Source organism: Cydia fagiglandana, chromosome Z, assembly GCF_963556715.1.
Source record: "Cydia fagiglandana chromosome Z, ilCydFagi1.1, whole genome shotgun sequence".
In the NCBI taxonomy this organism is placed as follows: domain Eukaryota; kingdom Metazoa; phylum Arthropoda; class Insecta; order Lepidoptera; family Tortricidae; genus Cydia; species Cydia fagiglandana.
The window spans coordinates 9,756,596-9,783,433 of NC_085959.1; the positions used below are offsets into that span (position 1 = coordinate 9,756,596).

General features: G+C 39.5%; 1 protein-coding gene across 1 annotated transcript in view; it reads right to left on the minus strand.

Moving 5' to 3' along the window:
• Nucleotides 1-1,900: 1,900 nt before the first annotated feature.
• Nucleotides 1,901-26,838, minus strand: part of LOC134678327 (1-phosphatidylinositol 4,5-bisphosphate phosphodiesterase gamma-1) — a 30,784-nt gene continuing 5,846 nt past the window's right edge. Inside the window, exons 5-15 of the mRNA XM_063536859.1 lie at nucleotides 25,873-26,073; nucleotides 20,235-20,350; nucleotides 19,028-19,961; nucleotides 18,307-18,485; nucleotides 17,360-17,537; nucleotides 16,075-16,140; nucleotides 12,908-13,099; nucleotides 10,790-11,010; nucleotides 9,428-10,032; nucleotides 8,746-8,891; nucleotides 1,901-8,228 (exon numbers count right to left, since the gene is read on the minus strand). Coding sequence (XP_063392929.1) covers nucleotides 8,124-8,228; nucleotides 8,746-8,891; nucleotides 9,428-10,032; nucleotides 10,790-11,010; nucleotides 12,908-13,099; nucleotides 16,075-16,140; nucleotides 17,360-17,537; nucleotides 18,307-18,485; nucleotides 19,028-19,961; nucleotides 20,235-20,350; nucleotides 25,873-26,073 — 2,943 coding nt within the window. The 3' untranslated portion in view covers nucleotides 1,901-8,123. The remainder of the gene's footprint in view (nucleotides 8,229-8,745; nucleotides 8,892-9,427; nucleotides 10,033-10,789; nucleotides 11,011-12,907; nucleotides 13,100-16,074; nucleotides 16,141-17,359; nucleotides 17,538-18,306; nucleotides 18,486-19,027; nucleotides 19,962-20,234; nucleotides 20,351-25,872; nucleotides 26,074-26,838) is intronic.

Sequence of the window (26,838 nt, forward strand, 5' to 3'; positions counted from 1 at the left end):
ACCCAAATTGAGTTAGTATCACATGTGTGATACCAGAGCGCTCCACGCGTTATGTGTACGATACATAATGTATATGTCGTAGTCAGATCGTATAATCCGCCGTATTACATTACGGCTAGCCGTTTTCAAAAACAGGGGCGTTTTGAAATGCGGCGGTTCGACGATTAGCCGGATTGTCACTGCGATACGTTCTTCAATAAGGCGGCCCACGTTTAGCCGCATCGTACATTGTAGAGTGACCAGTTCTTTCGGTCGCCTACGTAACCGGAATTTGACAATGTTTGCAATTTAATTTATTTCTACCATGGTCCCACCGCACTACATGTGTTACTTTTCCAAAACATTTCCTTCACAACTTAAATAGACGGAGCCCCGCAAGCGGGGCTCCTATTTCTGGGCGGTTTGCCCTTCGGGCATCTGAAGTTACCTAACGAACCTAACCTAATTATCTACCTACGCTTTTTTCCCCAAAGTGTAATGTTTTCACGGACGTCTCACTTAATCAATAGGTAGGTAGGTTAGGTTCGTTAGGTAGCTTCAGATGCCCGAAGGGCAAACCGCTCAGAAATAGGAGCCCCGCGAAGCGGGGCTCCGTCTAGTTAAGTTACGAAGGAAATTTTTTTTTGAAAAGAAAAAGTCCGACAAACTCCAGATTTGATGGACACCTCAGCGTTTGTCAGGCAGCGCCACGAGTGTTAAAAATGGGAACTAAAAACTGTCAAAGCGGCGGCTAATGACTCGCTGTATTACATTACGGCTAGCCGTGTTGAAGAACGTATGGCGCCGAATACATTCCGGCGGATTCTCATTCAGCCGCATTCAATACGGCTAATCGTTAAACCGCCGCATTTCAAAACGCCCCTGTTTTTGAAAACGGCTAGCCGTAATGTAATACGGCGGATTATACGATCCGACTGCGACATATAGACCACCAATAATAGATTTTAGCCAATGGATGAAACGAACCCATATCTGACGAGTAATTTTATTTGCAAAATTCACACGAGCCTCTATGTGCAGTGTTAACGTTCTATATATGTCGGCGGCCGATCGTAAGATTAGGCATATCGTGAAACGTGAAAATCTTTGAGCGCGCTACGCAGGGCTCCTAGTTCTAGGCAGTTTGCCCTTCGGGCATCTGAAGCAACCTAACGAACCTATCCTACCTATATATTGGTTTAATGTGACTATCGTCAAAACATTACGATCGGCCGCCGACATATACATAAGTAATATCTGAGAGACCCGAGCTTTGCCCGGAAAACATAAGTAAAAACTAAAAATGCGCGTTTTCCCAGAGATAAGATTTCCTAGATCGATTTTTCGACACTCATCGAAATTTTTAGGGCCGTTTCCGAGACCCCCGCAATATATATATCACAGACTTGAATATACCGTATATTAAGGTGTATTTCAGTCTGTGATATATATATAATACATATACATGAATTGCTCGTTTAAAGATATTAGATTTCATTAGAGCCTGTTTACACATCGATTGGCGAGAGTTCAAACATTAGCCACTAAACACGAGCAGTAAATTTAAGGTGTAAACACGCAACAATAACCTATTTACATTTCGATTAGTGCCTAAGGGTGGTATGGTATTCCTTTTCCGTCTAATATATTAGTCCAATGTCACTGCGTCACACTCTCTCATTACTTAAGTTAGTAGTGAGAAAAAATACACATTAGACAAATAAATTTGACAGGTGGAATACCACCCTAAGCGCCTCTTGCACCATCCCACTAACCCGGGGTGCAGCGGTTAACCCAGTGTCAAATTATACTGGTAACCATGGTAACTCCAGGTTTAACTGGTTAACCCCGGGTTAGTAAATGGCGCAAGTGGCCCTAAGGGGCTTTAAGGAGTAGGTAAGGTAATGAATACTGAAATAACTCTCAATAAATTTATTTATTACGTCAAACTAAATACTCGATCGGGAGCGCAAGCTGCCGCCTCGTTCTTATTACTATAAAAAATTACTAATAAAATAACAGACCATAGAAATATTTTTCTATTACACTAAGTCCTACGAAATATGCGTACGTATATCGTACGTACGCGTGTATATTGCGTACGTATATCGTACGTACGCGTGTATATTTTTGATATAATTAGTTTTTGGATAAATGCAGTAATATATATGCAATTCGGTCTAACGGCTGCATGTACGTCGACGTCAAATATATGTTTACACTTTTGCACCTTACTACTTTGTAATAAGGCGAAAATTGTAAACATATCATTGACGTCGACTGTACAAAATTATTACATTGCTTATAATGGAAGATTCCACACAAAATCGATTGTTTTCAGTATAATTGTCTATATCTATTTTTGGAACGCTTATACGAGCATGTATAAAATAAATGCGACTGCACAGTGAGTATCGACATGATAAACATTTGACACTTAAAATGGAAAGTTGGACATGTAAGAGTGAATCCCAAATCAATAAAAACTAACCCCCTTACTCACAAAACTTTACAGGCCTGGTTTAGTTAAATTATGTTTATCCCTTTCTTACAAATGTATAAGTAAAATGACAGATAAAGACAATCGATTATTAGCTAATCGAGGTTTGTAGCGCGTTTATGAATGAGGGGGTAAGAGTGCATATTTGTAGGTTCTTATCGTTACATTAACTTAATTCAGTATGCAAAATTGACTTGTAATGTTAAAAAACTATAAGTTTTACAACACCGGTTTACGTTTCGGTTTACGTTACCGGTTTACGGTCGGACGTTTAAATTAAAAACGCGATGATGGTCCAAACGATTTAAAACTGAAATGTTGGAAATAAAACAAAATAAATGCAATCTCCATGGCCATATCTGTGGGACTGACTATAGATATATGTATAAAGTTTTCAGTAGGCCGATACAATAACAAATTAGGTCGTTATAACCCATTCACTGCCATGAAATCTAACTAAACTATATTATTAAACATTGTATAGTCAGCGTCAATCTTATGTGCACATTTAATCTTGTAAGGAAAATATAGTTCATTATGATCAAACCAATGCTACCTAATAACAAATTAATGACAATACATATTGATGGGTTACCCCGTACTACATTATTTTAGTGGCGCAAAAGTTCAAAATATTTAGACAACTGTCACTAATATGAAGGCATCAATTCAAAGTTGTAGTTACAACACCTGTAATTCATTTTTCAATAGCACCAATATTACATAGACTGTTCTAAGGTCACTTCTCAATGAATAACATTCAACAATCCATTGCCTTATTAACCCTTTGACCGGCGATGACGACGACTGACGCGCGGGGCAGCCCATTTTCGGGTTATTCGCGGACGGTCTAGAACGCAAAATGACTAGAGTTTGTCTCGCTAGACCGCTTTTGCATTCTAGACCGTTCGCGATGTAGACTAAAAGCGATATAGGCAAAATATTACACTAGTCATTTTGCGTTCTAGACCGTCTCCGCGACTATACCCCATTTTCAACCTTCGTGCATTTCAACAAGGTTTAGCATAGGCGAGGCGTTCAAAGATTTAAGGCTCATTTAGACGGTGCGAGAACTCGCGTGTGAGTTTCATTATATTGCGGTATTTGATTGGTCGGCAGAATTGGATGTAACCAATAGTCCTCAATGTAAAATCGCATACGAGTTCGCGCGCCGTCTAAATCAGCCCTAAAAGTCACGACTACTATAACATTATTCCCGTGCCTCGAAAAGAGCTTAGAAAACAATAACTCTGATATCATATTTTATTCGAAGGCAGATATTTCAAAACAGATCTAGCAGTATAATTTTTTATTTATTTCTAACTATGTACTATAGAAATTTTATCAATACAATTTTTTATACACGCTCAGAAGTTTTTTTTTAGTTATAGGGTACTTAGTCCCGTATTAATTTAGATTAGGACACTTAGGTCCCATATAAGTTATATATAATTTTTGTGCGTTAGTTACTGGATATTTCGTTTGTTTGTTAGCATACTTTACAATAATATGACCAATAGATGGCTCAAATCACACACTAAAAAAAATACCTAATATAGTGTAGGCCAGGTGCCTTACATATTAAACATTTAAGTTTATGTATTAGCTCTCTCATTAAGTCTCTAACTTGTAAAATATAATTAGTGCGAGTTTGTTATAAATACTAGGCAGTATAGGTTACAATAATACTAAACATTAATTTATTTCCTTTATATGGTTTCATATTCTCTTCGTATGCAACGCCATCAAAATTATAATAAATGTTGTTATATTTCTCTTTAGCGCTTGCATTGTCGTAACTATAAATAATGAAAAATTTAATGAAACCGTCGTCAATTTTGTTCAGAAATCAGAAATATTTATCGTGTTCACGGCCAATTTACTCGTACAGTCACGCTCTGTGATTGTTATGCCATTTAGGGTTCTAGCTAAATTGGATATTCCATAGCGGAAGTATTGAACAACCAATTTACCTAGGACCCTAAATGTCTCAACGATCGCGGAGCGTGATGGTATGCAAGATGAAAGATTACTTATTTGAATGATAAGAATCTGGTAAATACTTTTAATAGTTTCTTATGACGAGTAACAGATCTAGTTAAAGAGAGCTTTAATGTTAAATAAAAAAATATAATTTCAAAAAAAATGGTACAGTCAGCAACAATAGTAGCGGTTGAAATTCCAGGAGTCTGTCACCCTGGAATACTTTTCCTAATTAAAATATAGATACTAAAATTACAGTTCGCGTTTATAAAAGTATATGTCACAAATTAATTGTTCTATATATATATTTAGATTTCTTTTTATTAAACATATTTATTGCATTAAAATTGGTTATTTCCTCGCCAACTATAATTATCATCAGTAATTAACTGATTTTATTCCATGTTTATTGTTTACCCTAGGTAGTTAATTTATAATATCTGGGGACCGAGCTTTACTCGGAAAATAAAAAAAACTAAAAAATGCGCATTTTCCCAGAGATAAGACCTAGCTAGATCCATTTTTCGCCCCCGAAAATCCCCATATAGCAAATCTCATCGAAATCGTTAGAGCCGAAATCCCCAAAATACCTATATACACTTATGTATAAATAAATATACAAGAACGGCTCGCTTAAAGGTATAAGATAATGAAAATATCTTTTACAGTACATATGGTCCTATTTTCCCGCACTAGTGCGTAAAATAGCACTTTTCGTGCGTATGTCAAAAGTTAAAGGGCCATCCTCTTTTCCTCAATATCCACCTTGCAGTCTCTTCTCCAAGAGACTCCTATTCTATAACTATAGCGCTCACGCCGGCCTCCAGTGCTCGCTGTATTCAATTCCATTTCAAATTTCATGTTTATGTTTATGACTTTTAAGTATCGTAAACTTCTCGTATCATTGCGACACTTAATGGCTTTAAATCGCTCACTTTCATTACCCATTACATTAACTATAGAAATTGTGACGTGAAAATATTAGATACCTAATGCTTTTTTCGCTACTTTTAATGCTAACTGTAGCCGCAATTATGATAGCAAATATATTTATCCAAAATCAATCATGTTTATGCATTTGTTATGAACAGAGCTCGGCGGGGGTGAGCTGTTTTCAGAGTTTGCACAACATGGACATGCCTTGTCATTCGATGGTATATGTCTTGTAAATTAATAACTAAAGAAATTATTTTATTTAGGCTGCCTTTCCGCTACGATCTTTACGTCGCCATTAAAACAAATGAATTTTATAGCAAGTTTTTTTAGCAAACCTCTTCAAATAATATGTATATCCATCCATATGCTAATATTGAAGTTTGTACAACTTAGTACCTACTCGTTTTGTACATAAGGCAGTGTCATTTTAGTTTAATTATAATTAATAAAGTTTTATTTTCTTTTATTTTAATATTTATTTCTAAGGTGTATCTATATTAATATCTACACTTGACATAAGTGACGTCAAAATGGCTCACCCCTTGCCGAGCTCTGGTTATGAATATGTATGAATCTTAAGAAACGGATATGTGAGTTAGTAATTCCATATTTTTCGTATAATAATAATTTAAAACATTGTTTTAATTTAATAATAACACTACATTACTTACGTATAATTTTTTCATAACATTGTATAAATGATTACATATAAAAGCGTCAAAAAACTATATACATCTAATCTACATATATATCGCATATATACAATTATTATGCTAAAAAAATATTATATAGCAGACTGTTGACATTAAAAATTAAATAGATACGCAATATAATATTATGCTTACGACGTTTCATCAAAGATTTATTAATCGTACTAGATCAGTGGAGTCGTTTACTATTTTATGCCTCGATTTTGACAGCTACACGAGATGGCGCTTAGCGGCCCTACGCAGTTTCGCGTAACATTACCTATTGATTATTATTCACTGCCCTGTGGATTAGTAAATTAGTAAATAGTTAGTAAATTCAGTCTAATAAGTTTAGTACGATTTCTAACAATACGGCAAGTGAAATGATCTGCTCAAAATCACGACAAATTCTAAGTGAGTCATTCGGTGCTAATTATTTGCGTTATGTCTTTCGTAATGTGCTAACTAATGGCACCAACCTGAGTGAAAGAGCTGACAATAATATGTCGTTCTAACTCTCCTAAGGTATAACAGTGATACCATATTTAAAAAAAGATTAAACTTTCTATGAGTAGTTAGTCTACACTTTGTCAAGCCATTTAAAAAAAAGCGGCAAATTTATAAAATGTAGGCGCGAAGAAATATCGTCCCATAGAAAATTTGAGTGTCGCGCCGTTTTCTACTGACAAACTTGTTGGGAGAAGAGCACTAACACAATTGAAGGGATGTTTACAAAAACAACATAACTGCTTAGAGCGGTTGACACTTTTTTAAGAACATTGTCAATCGTTTCAGGTGTCAACCAGTGTAGTCAGTTACGTTGTTTTTGTAAACATCCCTTCAATTATTCTGTAAATATATCTACGATAATATTTGAAATCTCGATAGCACCTGATTTTTCAGTAAAACCGTTGTAGCTGGTTTGAATAAATATCTATCATAACATTTAATTTTGAACCGTAATTCTGTGCCAGTTTGAGGCGGCACATTGCCACTGTACAGGTCATTCGACAGTACAGTCAACTGCAAAAATATGGGTGCACAAATCATCTCATAAATATGTCCCATAGCTCTTATGTCACCGAATTAAGAACTATGGGACATATTTTTGAATAAGTTGGCTACACCCATATTTTTACAGTTGACTGTACATCATTTGATACATTTAATATTATCTACAATCTACTCCTTTCTGGCGTACGAGCCTCATACACCTAACTTAAGGGTGGTATTCCACCTGTCCAATTTCTTTGTCCAATGTGTATATTGTCTCACATTTTGCTTAATGAGAGAGTGAGACGCAATGACATTGGACTAAAATATTGGACAGATGGAATACCACCCTAAGATATGAAAATAAATACGAGTAAGATATGTAAATAAATACGAGTAAGATATGTAAAGGATAAATTCGTGATTCGAATTTGACAGTTAATGTATCGTATTTACGGCCCCGTACATTACGTGGTAACCCTGGCTCTCAAAAGTTGACCTTGGGAGATTCAGCTACCACAAAATATATGTCGCCATACGCTCCACACAGCACCATCTAATTTAGCTGCCCAAATCGGGGGCACGATTTCTTAGTCTTCACATCTCCACTCTTGGTTTATTTCACCCTGTATACGTACTGTTATCTACTGAAAAGACGATTTACAAACATAATACTATTTTCGGAGCATGCCCCGTCACTATCACTTGGCATGCGCCATCTTGGATTTACTCAGTTGGATCGATAGCGTCGCTGAGATTTGATTATGCATTTTATAAAGAATTCCATCGGAGCTCAGTGTTCTTTGTAAGTTATTAGGGTCGGTTGCACCAAACTGTACGTATCGTTAAAGAGTTCGCAAAATTGTATGTACGGAAAGTTTCATAGTAAAGCGCCGGGGCGCGCCGGCTGACGTTGATCAGTCTGTCGAGTGTGGTTGGTGCAACTGGCCCTTAGTATGTCAGATGTTAAAGTTAAGGTCTCACGCTGTAGCACAGTATTGTTTACGTTGGTGGCCACTTTTGAGGGTGGCTGCGTGGGTTGATCAGCGACCTGGGACCAGCTTGAGGTGAACTAAGAGAGATGACAGCTCCAGCTCCTCGGAGTACCCGTTGGTCAGGATCACGCTGCGGTACCCGGTCCGTAGGCCCTGGAAGGTAAATGCATATTGGCAATTTATTATTGTACAGTCGCCATCATATATATCGCAGCGGCCAAGGTGCTCATAAATATCTGAGCACGCCTATATTGTCAAGGCGTTAGAGTGCTTGTTCAGATACTGTGAACACCTTGGCCGCTCCGATATATCTGATGGCGACTGTACGCGGGGGGTATAGGGAGTATTACTGCAATGTTCTGCCGCCAGAGTGCAGCACTAATTTGTTTAGTAAACCATAGAGTAACTTATACATACTAGGCCTTAAATAGGTTTTTGACATGTTTTCACTATGACATTGATGCATCAAGGCGGTTTGTTTACAGGCCTACTGCGAAACGCGAAAATCGAAATTTCTTTATCTGCACTTTTAAATAGCGCTATTGCATATTATTATATAGCACTGTCGCATGATGACGTAGGCTTGTGTCAGTCACGTGGTCGGAAGAGAGTACCAGGCGGAGTATATTATTATATACCATAGTATTTCGTAAAGACATTAGAGACAAACCTTGAGGGGGTAGGTGGCCTGCCCTATGAAGTTGGGGTCTCCGAACATGTCTTCGTCCTGCACGAGGAATCGGATGAGCGCCAGCTCGGGGTTGAACACTTCGAACTCGCATATGTCGTTCCATATCGGGTTTATGCCGTTGTCCGCTACAAATAATACAACTTAATATAGTTCGGTTTTTTTTGGCATTAGAAAGAAGGTAAACGATCTTGACCAACAAATTCTCAGTCTCTTTTAAATAAAATCTTAATATATTTGAAAATAAAACAAATGCAATTATATTTTCTGAGACCATTGAATCAAATTTGACTGAATAACTTTCCTATGTGGTGGGTGGGCTAGACTAGAGGAAAGATATATACAGTAGTATGTGTTCTACAGTCAGGGGATGCGAGCGAACTCCTCCCTCAGGCAAACTTGCTCCGTTCGGCTCAGCATTGCTCCAAGCAATTAATAGGGTTGACGACACAACTTGACGCCCCTTTGCGTGCACGACCACAGACAACCCTAAATAGCCGAAAGGGATAGTGCCATATATTAGAAAGTGACAGCATGATTCGACCCTGAACCGCTGACAAACTTCGGTTTTGTAGGAAGTTTCCTTTCTGTACGACAGTACTATTTTCTATTCTGTGTTCCAGTAAAACATTCAAGTGTAAAATAACGTTCAAATAATACTTACCGACAGTCTTAGTGACAAGCTTTGTCCCTGAATCGTAGTCAGCGCCAATGATCTCCACTTCCACGAAGGGGCTCGCCGTGCCCCGCCCGGACTTGCACAGGTGCCGCGCCCCGATAACTCTGAGCATCACCGTAACAGGAGTCACTTTCCTCTCTATACTCCTCTTGTCGTAGGGGTTGTAGCCTTCCTCGAACATGAACTGGGGCTTTAACACGAACCCGCAACCGCCGTTCTCTTTAAACTTCCCCATGTTTAATTGCATCGGTTTATCAGCGGTCTGGTAATTGAGTGCCACCATTTGAGAGCCGCAGTTCCAGAATTGGACCGGACTGTAGTTTGAGGAGTCTATGCGTTGGCCTTTGGGGTAGATCCTGCTGAGTTGTATGGTGTGGTATTTGAGGAAGAAGTTGTTGTCTTGCTGGCACATGAGGCGCTCCGCTTTGGTCTCGGGGAAGGAGGACATCTCGTTGAAGATGAAGCCCTTGTTCCGGAGGCGGTCCTGGCTGAACGCCACGGAGCGGCAGTACACTATGAGGTCGGACATTTCGCGAGCTATACGCCAGGTGCGTTCCATTTTGCGGTGCTGAAGAGACCTTGCGCTTGCGCTACATGAAAAAAATACGTTTAGTTATTGACACGCTATACACATCGAAAGTTAAACTTGTTTCTAAAACTAAGGTTATTTATAAAAAAAATCTAAGGCCATCATTACAAGCTTAACGGCCTGGCCACGAAATTACGCTTTGGCTAAGACGACAACCAGTCAACCATAGGTTGGGGCGAGACACAGCGATCGGACGTTTCGTTCCCGAACCCAGTCGCGGAATGTCGTGGCCAGGCCCCTATTTCACCAACGTGACAGGTGCGACAATTCGACAAGTTTCATTGTTGCTGACGTCACAGGCATCCATGGGCATCGGGCGGGCCGTATTCCTGTTTGTCACCATCATTGTATTATTAAATAAAACTTTATTATATCGTCAAAAAACAGGTATTTCTCTTGCGATGTTTATCATGATAATGATGACAATTGTCACAAGATTAAATTTCAAAGAACTTTCGGTAATTCTTGACAGCAAATGAGTTCTGTGTCGGAACTTCGTGAGAATTGTCGTATTTCTTGTGACAATTGTCATTAGCTTTGCAAAATAAGTACTTATTAACTGGCGATATAGTGGAGTTTTATTTTAATTAACATGTTGGTGGCAAACAACCACACCGCCCGTCTGATGGTAAGCGGTTACCATAGCCTATGGAGGCCTGTGACGTTATTAACAGTGATGTCGACAATTGTCGGACCTATCGCGTTGGTGAAATAGGGGCCAGGCCGTAAAGGTTTTATAAATTTTATGACAGAAATACCTATGTGCAGCCTCCTTGATAGCTGAAAGCCACTCGAGTGCGAGCTCGTTGTTAGGCGCGCGCATCTCGAACGGCGCGCACATGCTAGGGCTCTGTATCCGCACGAGCCACCGCGGTGAGCCGTCCTCCTCGCCCACGAACAAGTCCACGATGGCCCCGTTCACGTCCACCACGCCCTTCTGCCAGGAACCGAGGGCGCTCGCGTCGGTCTCTAGGCAACTCTGAAAAGATGCCAGTAAATTAACGATTTGGTTTTTTGAAGTGAAAACTTCTTTAGCGGCGCTGTGCACTTTTTGAGGTGGGGAAAAAATGTTAAACTCGAGACAGCGTAAGGCGTAACCCTCTCTTTCTACCGCGCGGCGAAAATGTATGCCTGAGCCTGCTGTTTCGTTTAGGCGGCGCAGGGCACTTGCGTGACGTCATGTGGGGCGGACAATGTCATTGTTTTTTATTTAAATGCCATCTAGTGAGTTTCCCTCCAACTGGTATTAATATAACTGTAGTACTCAGTGATGTGCTTAGGGGTTTCAAGTACCGCGACGAATTAACGCTGTTATATTAATATTTTGAGTTACAATGTCGTTGAGTTTTCACTTCTGCCGGCGCTCGCGGAGTGCAATCCGTTGTTTTTTTTTATCCTTTGACCGCCGGAGACGTCAACTGCCGCGCGCGGCTACAGCCCAATATCAACCTTCGTGCATTACAACAAGGTTCACATAAGCTAGCATAAACATGTTTTCATACTAAAGTTTGAAGATTACTTCTTTAGTCATCCGTCACTGGCTGGGTCACCGACTGAGGAATGTCAGTGATGTGCTCTCTTGAAGATCGGATCTTCTGGCTAGTGGTGTATCATATGATGAAGACAACTTACAGCAATAACCGGCTCTCTCATTTCGATATTTTGTACAAACTTGGTGGAGAAGTTTGCTTCTGTCATTGGCTGGGTCACTAACGTAAGTTTTAAGCCTTATGTAAGGCCTGATTCGAAACAAATTTGACAAATTCAGAGTGATTTTTCTTGGATATTTTCTAGCTTACTTTATATATACACTACGACATTATAATTATCAGAATCACAAAATTATTATACCAAAAAATTTTTTTTTATCAATTCTAAGATGATCAAAAAAATCAAATAAACGCCGCCGTCTTTTTAATTAGGCGCCAAATTGCTGTCAAAAACTTGATAAGTATGGAAGAAACTTGCACATAACTAATTTCCAACATAACCTGTTACCTAATATTATACCAATACTGAAAGGTAATTTCATTGCAATATCCATGAAACAATGAGGATCTAGACATATCTTCAAATATCTGGCGTATCAGGAATTTCGTCGATGTGGTGTCAGTTACCGGGCATTGGTTACTTTTCGACAGAGAAATCGACACCAACATCACTAAAAGAAACGGTTCGCAGCTTTAGTTTAATAATGCGGATTTCCAATATTACTTTGATAATATTTGGAGATGATCCACGATGTTTATGAGGCAATCAGCATGCTTAAGCCAGTACCCTCGAAATCGGACCAAAAAACTTGATTCAACAAAGTCCCACAGTATTGACCTATTGAACGGTATGGAGTGGAGTGTCCAAGGAATTAGTTCGTTAAAACAACAAAAACTATATGCAATATAATATTTCAAAATAAACATTGTTCTTGATAGGACTCAAACTAAGAAACTGTCAAAAAACACTGTCGGATGTATGATGGAGGGCATACAACAAAACTAACGACAGGAGCGGGAAGAAATGGAAAATGATGAATTTACTTATAAATAACAATTTTTAAACAAATTTTCAATAAATTATGGAAAAACATATCTTGATTCAGCTAGCTTCAGTACCATTAATAGGGTTTTCAATTTGGCAGATTGAATTCGAATCAGGCCTTAGTATATTGATAATGTCGACGTATGATATTTCCTATATTCTTGCTCAAATACAAACCGTTTCGTTTATTTTTTAATAAAAATTACTAAAAATTTAGTATTTGACGTTTTTTAACTACCTAATCTTGACATCCGCATCCGCAGATGTGAGCCTTTAAATATCCGCATCCGCGTTCGCGGATGTCAATAAATCTCCATCCGCAACATGGTGTCAACACTCACAGCGATGTCCGGTACTCTGGTCTCTATCTCCTGCACGTAGTTGGCCGGGAACCAGTGGTGCCGCTTGCCGCCGTAGTCGCCCCGCCACCAGCCCGCGTCGGGCTTGTCCACGTTGGTGATGATGGCGTGCTTGCAGAACGATAGCTCGTCGTCCTGACGGGCTCGGTAGTCGTATAGCGCCTTCACGGTCACCTGGACGATGGGAATAAATGGATCACACGAGTTGTCACATGATAATTCGCCAATAAATGGATCTTCAACCAAGAATATTGTTTTCACGCCACTGTTCGGAAATGTGGCAATAGATGGTCTAAAACCAAGCTGGAAAGTAGGCAATAGCTGTAGCACCTGACCCACCACTACTACAATGTTTTATTGTTTCATAAACTAAATTTCAGGTAAAGTCCATTTTTTGCCTCCGAGCGAGCCTATGTAGCACAAAAATTCTTTGTTACTAAAGTTTATTTCGACCCATAGTAGCGTAATGTTGGGTAAGCGTAAATATTTTATTTGATTTTAGTATTTTTAAAAACGGAGTCAAACATTTTTAAGTGTGCAACATGTTTTTAACGTGACCCTACAAACAGTCACTCTTTTTTGGAATATCACTATGTAACAGCCCAATCCCTGTTAGTATTATAATTCATTAGAATTCAACAAAAGGTGCAATTTGTATGTATAATGGTGTCAATACGTACGTACTTAATTGTAATAAAAAATATCTTCTAACTACGAACAACATTCATCTACCTCTACCACTACAGTCTAAATTAAATTAATAAATAAATATGTAAATATGTAGTTGGATAGTTACTCAATAAGTTGTGTGTGTATACCTACTAACATTACTTGTAAGATTAAAATGTGTCACTAACGAAATTGATACTTTGTTGGTCTTAAATAAATTTAATTTAATTAATAGTAACTACCAACCAAACCCACATTTAAAACTAAGGAGAGAAAACAATATAGGCGCGTGGTAAAGCAAGCACATGAAAAGTAGACAAAGTGTTTACCGCAGGTCTTCGCCGTGTCTTGTCAAGTGTGGAATGAAATGTGATGTTAATAACACTTCTTGCCTGTTTATTTTGTATTTTATTAAAATCAAGACGCTGGATGCGGGTCGCTTCCAACCGGCACGTATGGAGGTCCAACGGGGAGGCCTATGTTCAGCAGTGGACGTCTTATGGCTGAGATGATGATGATGATGAAAATCAATAATGGTATAATTTGTTTTGCACCTGCACGTAAATTTTTTTTTATTGTAAATTGATCGGCCTTTATCACTTTATCACACAATGGAAAGTGACAGGGCCAAAGATGGAGCTCAGCTCACCGGTTCAGTAATAGCCTATTCACTCTTGCTTGAAAGAGACCGAAGTCATATTATCTCTCAGAGTAATGCTAGATTAATAAGTGTTCTGTGAACAAAGTTTTGTACGGAACACTAAAAATCACGCTATACATTCGCCATCAGGGGGTCTAGCATAAGTTGCGTTCTCCATAAGTCCATACTTGAAATCGCGCTTAATGTATGAAGTCACGCGCGAGAACGCAACTCATGCTAGCCACCAATACCGCCATATGTGTATATAAAGTGGTCAAGACGCTTTCAATCTGAACACGCCTCAATTACCGTTTCGTTCGCTACGGCGCAAACGATTGGCAACTTGGCTAGGCCCTCTGCTCTTAAATCTATATCCGGTCCCAGACAAGACGAAAAAACATGTCAAATAGGTACCTAAGTACCGTTAACGGAATAAATACTCGTACTTGACGAAAAACGTGACATACAATTATCTGCGCATAACTAAAAAGTAATACTGAAGAAAATAATACATATTTGTGTGTAATGTATTTTTTGTGACTTAACTGTTAAGACTTTCAAAGCATAGCAAAAGCAATTACATCTGTCACTAAATAATTCTATGCAGTCCAAAAACTACGACCAAACTCCTAGGATGATCCTAGGATCATTCTACGGACGAGGCAGCGGCTATTTGAGCGGTACGGCTTCGTATATTTTGCGATAGCTAGATTATCAAACTAATCAAACTTCCAAGTTAAAGAATCCAGTTGGCACAAGACGTAACGGCGCCATCTTTTGCTGTCAAATTTGCTACTAGAAAAACTTGCACTATTTTACTCGTCTAAAGATCCGTTTTCCTAGGATAGCGGTGCCGTCATGTAGCGGCCGTCTCCATACTAAATAACACGGCTAAATATGGATGTCGTAGTATTTGTATCGAGACGGCCGCTATATGACGGCACTGCTATCCTAGGAAACTATAGCATTAGGGCCGGTTGCACCTACCCACCTGTCTAAGATACACCTATCCAATTTCTTTGTCCAATGTGTATTGCGTCTTACATTTTGCTTAATGAGAGTATGAGATGCAATGACATTGGACAGGTGGAATTCTACCCTAAGAAACGTTCGACATGAGACAGCTGCCGCCGCCATATTTAAAATTGATCAGTTTTTTTTAAAGTTTCGAGTGTCAATGGAGTGTCTCTCGCTAGTGATAAGAGCGACTCTGAGACCGTAATGGTATTTATGAAAGTTGGTGCGATTACGTGACGTCGGATTTGGCATCACTATCTTAAGTAATAGCGAATCTGGTCAGTTCGTTGATTGTGAGTGGTGCAACCCGCCCTTAGTATACTTTTGTCTATGTCTAAAAGGAGCTCAGAGTGTGATATCTAGGTATAGAGAAAAACCGACTACCTACCGCCAAAGAGAATTTACTGTAATAGAGAGGTGTAAAGTCTAAGAAAAAACGTGCCCCTTAATTTGACATCCAAAACCGATGGCGCTGTACTGTGCCATATGTTTTGCGGTCACCTAATTGTCAAACGTCAACTTTTGACAATCGGAGTTACCGCAAAATGTATAGAGATGTACAGCGCCATCTCGTTTACCTGTCATATTCGAAGCCCGAAATTGTCTTAGATTTTACGCATCTTACTCAATCAATGTATCTTTGCTACCGCTAAGCGAGCCTAGCCAAAAATACTAGTCTCACTTTAAACTCTTACCAATACCTTTGCCCGTTCACCTTTCATATAATGTCACAGAGCTCGTTATCTATAGAAGAGATGCATAATATTTAACATTCCGGTTAGTACAATTATGATGTATTAGAGGAAATTTGTACCTTACGTACCTTGGACGTGAAAGAGGTGGGGTCCATGTAGCCGGGGGTTCCATACACGGAACTGTCGTCTGGTTCCTAAAAATCATTAATATTATAAGACCAATGTTCGACAGCAGATAGTCACGAAATGTGTCCCTAATAACCCCTATAATAATGTCCCTATTTAACCGTAGGTAAGTATTGTACAACGCCCGATCAATTTAGTGATATACCTCTGTCGGTACTTTTTCACGCTTAATATTGAACCGGTTTTCATGAAATTTGGCATGTAGAAAGTTTAAGTTCCTAGGGCTGAACATGGAATTGTTTATTTTTGGAAATATACCCCCTATAGGCCTAGAACATGAAGGGCGCAACTGGTTCTCGCCCGTGAGATAGACTACCCATCTCTCATTTTAATACATTTAGGAAAAGACGGGTAGTCTATCTCACGGGCAAGAGATATGTATCTGAACGAAAAGCAATTAGTCAAACCCAATTATGTTTAGGTCATACCGAGCAACTTTTACTATGGGACCAACCCCGAAAACGCGGAAAAAAAATTGAATGTTTCATACATTTTGCTGGTCTGATGTTGAAATTTCCTATGGGAGAGTCAATTTTTTTTTCGCGATATCGGGTTTGGTCCCATAGTAAAGTTGCTTAGTATGACCTAAATATTAACGTGTTTGAGGAATTGCTTTTCGATCAGATACAGGGTGTATACATATACTAGTACGGGGTCATATAACCGGAAGTGGCTATTGCGCATACATACCATAAGCACATAATGCCAGTGTCGGTTTAAGGCTGATTGCATCTCAAATAGCGCTTTATAGTCAACAGATCTTTCGTTTGGGAACGTATGGTAAACGTACTGGTGCTCGACGCGGTCCCAGTATATGTCATCTTACAACTTAAGTCATTGTCAATGGAGATGACAGCAAAGTTTCATCTATTGGGCATTAGTATGTCAAGCACTAGCACGTTTACCTTATATCAGCATTAAAATACGGCTTATTATTAACCGGGCAGCTAAAATATTAAACATGAACTTTCACTGGGTAGCCGTTTTCTTTTTAAAATATGCTTCTTAAACGGTCTCCAATATAATAATTCAGTTGCCAAATAAATATTTGGTACTTTCCTAAATATAAACAGAAGCTGTAACGGCATTAAAATGTTGCCTCATATTGATATTATTTTAAGGCTCCGTTTTTGTTGCCAATCTATTAATTTTAGTACCCGTTTTTTTTAAACTACTCAAATTTGATTAATTAGTTGACCGGTTAAATACGTGCCTTAAAATACTCACAGATATAATCTTCCTAACGATATCGTCGCTTATCGGGTACCAGAGGCGTACTTTCTTGTACAGCGGATGTATTTCATAGTAGGAGACGAGCTCGACCAGGCTTTCGAACGTGACTGTACCTATGGCGTACAGCCTGCCTTCTTGCTTTATCCGACAATGCTTTATCTCTTTCTCTGTCCTGCAATATACATTTCATATAAATGACATAAGAACAACATCACTCCAGCAAGTGCGAACCATGTGACTTTGGAAAGCTCATTCAATAGGGGATATTACTGCAATGCTCTGCCGCCAGAGTGCAGCACTACCGCTTCAGTAAATTGATAGACTAACTTATACATACTGTGCCTTAAACTGTTTTTTGACAAGTTTTCACAGACAATAAAATATGAAATTGATGCATTAAGGCGGTTTGTTAACAAGGGCCTACCGGTAAACGCGAAAATCGAAATTTAGTTATCTGCCTCTTTATCGCTCGAATATGCAAGAGTGATAGAGAGATTAGATAACGAAATCGATCGATTTTCTTGTTTCGCGGTAGGCCGTGCGTCAATGTAGTTTGTTTACTGTATGTGCCACACAGGTGCCACCTACACAGAGCTTTGCCTAATATTCCCTATTGCTCACCGCATTTCACACAATAAAGAATCAATAAACAATGTTACATACAGTTGTTATGTGTGGTATGGCTGTATGGGCAAATTCTAGAGTGAGAATATTTCCCATACAAAACGGAGAACGTTCTCGAGAACGACACAACTCTAAATGGGGCAAACTGAAATACTGAGGATTGCGTAACATCTTTGTAAAGTCGACGTCAAAGATATCTTAGCGTGATTATTTATCAAAAGGAATTTACTATTTTACAAACAAATTATTCCAGTGGCAACATCTTACTTTTTTTGGTCTTGAATTACTTTTTGCAATTTCGTATGGTATGTACGTACCGAAAGCTAATAGCGAACCCGCGGTCCTTCTCGCTGGGGCGCACCAGAAAGGCGCCGTCGCAGTTGGCCTTCCGCAGCAGCTCTTCGGCTTGCGCGCGGTTCAGGTGCGGGTGGAACCACTCCTTGCCCTCGTGCTTGTTCGGTTGGGGCACAGGCTCCTTTAGGGTGATCAGGAACTCCTAGGGGCACACTCGTTTATTTAGAAACTGGCACGAAACACGTGCTGGAACTCTCAATCAATGAGTACAGTCTGACCAGCGAGTCGTGTCATAAGCAATTTTTTTTTTATTCTTTATATGGCAAGTTTTTTCCTATCAAATAAGCTGTCAGTTTCAAGCTGTCATTTAATTTGATAGTAATTTTATTGCCAGGTGCGGTTTATATTGAAATTCCCGCGTTTTTCTGAAGATAAAGAGTGAGATAGCACGATATAATTCCCGCAAAAAGCGGATAAACTTGACAGTTGACACGTATTAGTACAAACGAGTTTTTAAGACACTGGTAATGTTTTTTAAATGTTGATGTTGGCTTGTTACCGAATACAAAACCGCCTGGATCTGTCACTGAACGACCTGACTTTAACCTACAGTATTTGATCGTGTAATGTTTTCTTCTACCCTGAACCGGCTTAAGGAGCTATTTGAGGGTAGATTTTGGGTATTTTTATTTAAATGTCTAAAGATACAGAGTATAAAATAGCGTCATTTATAAGTAAACTCACCTGGCTCCTCAGCGGATGCTGCCTATAATGCGTGATCAAGCTATACAAGCTGTCGAAGCAAATCGAATCAATCAGGTAATACTTGGTCAGCCCCCGCTCCTGTTTCAACTTTATCCGACAATGGTTCGCCTTGCCTTGCCTCCAAAACGACAGACAATAATCACCCACGAACGTCACGCTTTCCCTCACTAGAAACGTACCATCACCCAAATGCGCATGGGCTCTTAGTAAGTCCTCTGCCTCTTGTCTGTTCCCTGCTAGTTTCCCATGGAACCAACACTCTCCGAAATGCAATTCGTTCTGAGGCACAGAGGCGTTGCTCTCCGTCTCCGATTCACCGTCACTCTCCGCGTCCGTCTCAACTTGCGTATTATAATTCTCCGTGTAATACAGCTTATTTTCAGTTAGGAAGAACGCATGAGGATGCCATTCGCGATCTACTGGATCCTCTAATAGTAAAATCCCGTTTTTGATAGTATTTCTTAAGTCTAACTCTTTACCCTCCTCCTGTTTGATAGAGAAGGAGTTTTCCTCAGCGCCGTCGGGAAGTTTCTTGTGTTTTAAAATGACTTTGCGTCTCAGATCGTGAGGGGACGGGAGGCTGGTTTCATTTTTCTCGAAAGGTTGCGTTAGGAGCATGTCTCCGAAGACATCCTTGAACGCGCCAGCCATTCTTCTTTGCTGTGGTAAGGAGCAGTTGTCTTCTATGGATAGTATGAGAGGGTAGTCTGATGTAATGAAGGCATGTTCCTTGATGGTTCGCAGTACGTCCATGAAGCGTATTTTGGTGGTGAGCGTGTGTCCGTGGTAGATGAAGGGCGTGCCGTCGGGGCCGTCCCAGCAGTCGAGCTCGATGCAGCGGCACCCGGACCGCAGGCACCTCACGTAGGCCTCTAAAGAAGACTCGCTTGAGAACTGGTCGCCGGTTAGATACCTGAGGATTATATTGTGAACTCAGAAAACTGGTGAGGTGAGAAGTTGCATTATCCAAAAGAGTGGCAAAGTAATTTGATGCAAATTTTGAGTTATTTCCTAATGTTGGCTGGTAAAATTGACTTTTAAATGATGATTCATGAATGATAGATATTTGATAACGTTCGTTTGCATGTTTAATAACCTATGTATCATACTGATGAGTGTAATACCGATTTAGGTTCTGTTATGGGCGCAATGAACACCCATGATCTTGACAGCATACAAAACTTACGTGTTGTGCGAGGAGGATATCCAATAGTGTGAGAGGGGGCGCGTCATCTCTTGCGTCACATGGTCGTGGCGCGAGTCCCAGATGGAGTTGTGTTTCGAAAACAGCATCTCGATGAACTGTGGGTAAACATTAATATATACATTAGTTAACTTTAAAACACTTTGTGACTAACGGATATGGTTTGAGGCCTATTCACGCCAGCGTTTGAGGAGACGTAACTATAAATAATAGTAGATACATATAGACGGTCAAGCAAATCTTGTCAGTAGAAAATATTCAAATTTTCTATGAAATGATATCCCTTCGCGCCTACAATTTTCAAATTTGCCGCCTTTTTCTACTGACAAGATCTGCTTGACCAAGTTTATATATTATATAATACAACAAAAGCCGCATAAGATTCCGAAGGGACCACAATAAAACACTTCTTGTGCGGAAAAGCCTATTAACAAAACAAGTTGCATCGCAGGGACTAGTGTAAAATGTACTATCACGCTGGAAGTCTTATTACATACTGTACTTATTTCAAATTAAATGAAAGGAAAATTATTTACATTCAATCACCATGCAATTGAGTCACCGCACTAAACGAGCCGTTATATTGCTCTTCATACAGCCTACCATAGAGATTAGAGACCATGATTCATAGACTAGGAATCCTCTAGACCGAGTTTAGAGCAATTATTTCATGCAACCGATGATGCCAAAATGCGAGGGTGCGCGGGTTGAGGTAAGCGAAGTCCCGTGCCGTGATTGGTCCGTTCAAAGACACAAACGTCACACAAAGACACTTTCGACTCGAACATGGAGTAAAATTACCGTATGCGTGGCAGAGGAGGTAGCGCGACTATGCTCAGTCTGGAGGATGTTTTGTCTGTGCCATGATTTAACAAATATTTGATTTGTCAATTACATTGAAATTCCTTGGAAATTCATATTTATTACAGATGCAGAGAAAAAGGTGTACCTACTAATTCAACGTCTTCAATTCACCTATGCATGTAAATAAATATAATTAAATATTTATATTTTATTATTATGGGACAATCTTACACAAATCGAGCTCGCGCCTGTCTCCACAGTAAGCTCAACAAGGCTTGTGTTGTTGGGTACTAGACGAAATGTATAATAGACAGATGTAGATACTTAAATACATAGAAAACATCTATAACGCAGGGATAAATATTTCCGATGAACACAAAAATAAATGCTCTTACCGGGATTTGAACCCAGGACCTGCTGCTTCATAAGCAGGATTACTACCGACTGGGTTTAGGAGCCCTTCAAAATGTTATGCATAAATAGAACACATACCTACATACACACATAGTCTTCATTAAATAAATATTATAGCTGGTCAAGCAGATCTTTTCAGTAGAAAAGGCGGCAAATTTGAAAAATGTAGGCGCGAAGCGATATATGTAGTCCCATAGAAAATTTGAATTTCGCGCCTTTTTTACTGACAAGATTTGCTTGACCAGCTATAAGGACATTCTTACACAAATTGAAGTCCCACGGTAAGCTCAACAAGGTTTGTGTTGTAGGTACCCAGACAACAATAAATATAATATTCAAATACTTAAATACACAGAAAACATCCATGACTCAGGAACAAATATCTGTGCCCATTACACAAATAAATGGATTTGAACCCAGGACAATCGGCTTCACAGGCAGGGTCAATACCCACTAGGCCGGACAGGTCATCAAATTATTAGATTTTAACTAACATTGAAAAGATCTAGACTAGAAATTATATTGCAAGTTAGATTTTTAGTGTATACGTGTCATTATAATAAATAAATAATAAATAAATAAATAAATAAATATTATAGGACATTCTTACACAGATTGACTAAGTCCCACAGTAAGCTCAAGAAGGCTTGTGTTGTGTGTACTCAGACAACGATATATATAATATACGAATACTGAAATACATAGAAAACACCCATGACTCAGGAACAAATATCTGTATCATCATACAAATAAATGCCCTTACTGGGATTCGAACCCAGGACCATCGGCTTCGCAGGCAGGGTCACTACCCACTAGGCCAGACCGGTCGTCAATACATTACATAATATACTTTATACATTGTATTTGACTTTGCAGGTAACCTCTTCTGTCAATGCTGCAGTATGATGATGATGATGAATGATGAATAGTGTGAAATAACAAATTCAAGTACAAAAAACGTCAAATGTGGAAATGCATTCATGGATGCGTTGCATGAACGGTCATAATAAATAATTCATTTGTGTCATTGAACAGTGGAAGGTTTTGAACCCACGTATGTATCTTGATTTAAAGCATAATTTCTCAAACATGCAATGAAACATTAATGTTATGTTCCTTATAATAGGCTGCGAAGTATGACGTTTCAGGTGCGGCTAGGACAAGAGGTCGTTAATGGAATTTCATACAAATCTAGCAGGCCTAGGCCAGCAAAGTCCTCTTTTTTTAATTTCCATTTCACAGATATTTGTGACACAGCATCGTGGCATTCATCCGTTAAAAAAACTAGAGGCAGTATTTGCTTTATGGTTCGTAATGACACTCTGCCACTACGCCTATAAATAAAAAAAAAGCAAAAAACAATGTTTGCTATAATTTGCAGTTTTATTTGTATAAAATCAACATGAACATAATACATAATACATTATTAACCAAATTCTATAATTTTAAATTATACATCTAACTACACAAATAAAAACATTAAAAATATTTCATCTAAACGTTAGCGGTAAAAACGCGTAGTATTTTTTTTTTAAATTGATTGGAGGCAAAGTTGAAAAATTTTAATTCTGTATTTCTGTTTTATTCACTGAAATATTAGATTTATGGCGCGTTGTTGATTTTTTTACTTTAATATGAAATCCGAAGAAATAATATAATTAATATTAATTGTAATCGTAGGAGTTGGAATTGCCAGCGTAAGCAGAATTAATTTTAAATAACTTGCTGCCTCTGCTGCCAAGGCAAAGACGAAGTATGTATATGGTTGCTTATGGCAATTTTATTATTTAAGAAACTAATAAAAATGGCTTACAGTTACAGAAACAGTTTTGTGGCCTTTTTAAAGAAATGAAAGTAACTACAAAATCGTCAACACTGAGGAAATCATACTTATTTACTCCATACATAAAGCAACGATGTATGTGAAACATGATATCAACATGAAAGACTATGTAAACTTATGTGACGAAAACAACAGTCAGACGGATACAAGGCGAAAAAATCAAAGATACATGAAAATATACGGGTAGTAAAAATACACAACTCGTGTAAAACATACGCGTGATAAAGATATAGGTACGTTATAGTCATATTTTGGGTGTAGTTTACTTTTAGTTTTTTCTGTAAATAAAACTTGGGTTTCGTGGATTTTTTATTTTATTTATTTCATTGCATGTTTGAGAAAAGCAATATACATACCTCGGCGGGAAATGGGGTTGCCCGCCTCAGACCTATCTGTCCTCGCTTCGCTCGACCGTCTATATGTCTTCGGCCGGCAACCCCTTTCGTCCCGGCCTCTGTAGTAATGTACTATCACGTAACAACTACCTACTTTACTGGTGTAAGTTTTTACGGAAGAGTTCAGTTGATAACAATAACCATCTAGTTAAAAGTGCAAGATATATGAGATAATCCCGCATAAACTGCGACGCCCTCGCCTCGTCATCTCCCATACGGTCATGTTATTCCACCAGTAGAAACTTTTGGAACTCGCGCAGCGTCGTACCCCAAAAAGTGACGAATTTACCTCAATAAGTGTGAATGAGGGCGCATAGCAATCCCTCTGAGCATCCTTGAGATAGTTCCGCATAAACTGCGACGTCCTCGCCTCATCATCCCCCATACGGTCATGTTGTTCCACCAGTAGAAACTTCTGGAACTCGCGCAGCGTTGTACCCCAAGTACTCGCACGCATACCTCAATAAGTGTGAATGAGGGCTCATAGCAATCCCTCTGAGGATCCTTGAGATAGTCCCGTATAAACTGCGACGCCCTCCAGTAGTGGTACTTCCATACAAGCCCAAAAGCCGGGCTTGCCTTAGTTGCCTTACCGAAATTACGTAGTGATAAGATCAATAATCAATATAGATTATTTTTAAACCGCGCGCCAAATGAACCCGTATTATTAAATTCAAGCCACAGCGCGCGGACCGCGGCGCCAGCGTGTTGCAAAATTTTGCCGTGGCGCCTCCTCCGCGCGAAAGTAATCAGGCGTAGGATGAATATCTGCTGAGAATTTAGCTATTCTGCTCGCACTCGTCGGATTGCGGTTGCAAGCCGACGAGTGCGAGCTTGCTTTTTCGTCCCGCTCTAGGCGGTCTAAGCCTACAAACGCCATAGAACGATGTAATTATTTTTTGGTATGTATAGCAATTTTATAAGGCGATTTAAGCCGAGCTTTTGGTGTGAAGTTAGCTGCATAAGTTCACACGGGCACGCGTTTACTTCAAGTGTATTATTATTTAGTCGAGTCGAAAGTAACGAAAGGTCAATTTATTTAAGTGAATTTGAATTAAGTAGTGAATGTGGATTTGTTCGTTTGTTGTGACGTTTATAAGTGTTAACAATGGATGAAGTTGTTCCTTGTGACGGTATGAGATGCGTCCACGTATTACTCAACGAAAGCAAGGTAAAAATCGTTTGTAGAAAAACGGGATATATATCATTTCCGCGTCAAAACCAACACCCGACTTGTCTATTCTCAGATAAGTCAGTCGCATTAAGAGAAAATTTTGTACGGCCGTTTACAAAACACAAGGATTGTTGGTTTACTCCAATTAAGGCGTAATTAGAGTGACAGAGAAAGAAGCATGCAATTTGCAAATTTCAGTGTACGCGGTAGGCCCTCTGATCATCATCATCATCATATCAGCCAGAGGACGTCCACTGCTGGACATAGGCCTCCCCCAATGAGTGCCACAATGACCGGTCTTGCGCCACCCGCATCCAGCGGACTCCCGCGACCTTCACCAGGTCATCAGTCCACCTTGTGGGCCCTCTGATATGTTTGTAAAATTCTATCTAGTAGTTATGGTAGTACCTAGTATGCCCTGTGCTGTGCGCTATGATAGCTCGCCGCGATACGCTAGCAAATTCATTTGAGTCCAAAGAGTGAGATTGGACATTTATTACGAAAACATATCTTTCGGCTTGCCTTACTCCGAAACCCTAGGCACGCCACTGACGCCCTCGCCTCGTCATCTCCCATACGGTCATGTTGTTCCACCAATAGAAACTTTTGGAACTCGCGCAGCGTCGTACCCCAAGTACTCGCACACCTACCTCAATAAGTGTGAATGAGGGCTCATAGCAATCCCTCTGAGGATCCTTGAGATAGTCCCGTATAAACTGCGACGCCCTCGCCTCGTCATCTCCCATACGGTCATGTTGTTCCACCAGTAGAAACTTTTGGAACTCGCGTGGCGTCGTACCCCAAACAGTGACGAACTTACCTCAATAAGTTTGATTGAGGGCTCATAGCAATCCCTCTGAGGATCCTTGAGATAGTCCCGTATTAACTGCGACGCCCTCGCCTCATCATCCCCCATACGGTCATGTTGTTCCACCAGTAGAAACTTCTAGAACTCGTGCAGCGTCGTACCCCAAGTACTCGCACACCTACCTCAATAAGTGTGAATGAGGGCTCATAGCAATCCCTCTGAGGATCCTTGAGATAGTCCCGTATAAACTGCGACGCCCTCGCCTCGTCATCCCCCATACGGTCATGTTGTTCCACCAGTAGAAATTTCTGGAACTCGCGTAGCGTTATCGTTGTCCCATTGGCGCAGTACAGCGAGTACTTGTCGAAGACGTCGTGGACGTTCTGAAAAAATAAACATATTGTTGAATGTTTTGTTACGGTTTCGTACCCAAAGGGTAAAAATGGGACCCTATTAGTAAGACTCCGCTGTTCGTCTGTCTGTCTGTCACCAGGCTGTAACTCAAGAACCGTGAAAGCTAGACAGTTGAATATTTAGATGACAGTTTAAGGCACAGTATGTATAAGTTAGTCTATGAATTTACTGAGTCGGTAGTGCTGCACTCTGGCGGCAGAACATTGCAGTAATATCCCCTATTAAAGGACACATCTAGATCGCGTAGTCTTTTTCTAATGCTAAAAAACGAACTATAATCCCTAGTTACTATACAACAAGGTTCAAATGTTGTATGTTACTACCTGTGAGTTCCTATAATTGGCTTTCTGTATCCACTACAGGGTGATTCAGGAGACGTGAGCAGGACTAACACTGCGCATTTCGTAAATTATAAGCAACTGTTTCGTATCAGTATTAGTGAGGTTAACGTTAATTTTCTAGTCGTGTTGAAAAAAAAAGTTATTAATTTATTTACGACATGCATGGTCACCCTACAGTTAGAATACTAAACTACCGATATTCTGTGTCAAATTGAATGTCATCACGGACTGGTTACTTTTGAAAACTCGTATCTCACTCAAGTTTGACAGTTTATTTTCTTCGTAATCATAATGCTGTCATTACGGTTAAAGAGGTTTTATGTTTATTAATTCGGTCTTGTAGGGTGACCATGATTGTAGAGAATTAAATTTGCCCTCGCCAAAAAGTTAAAA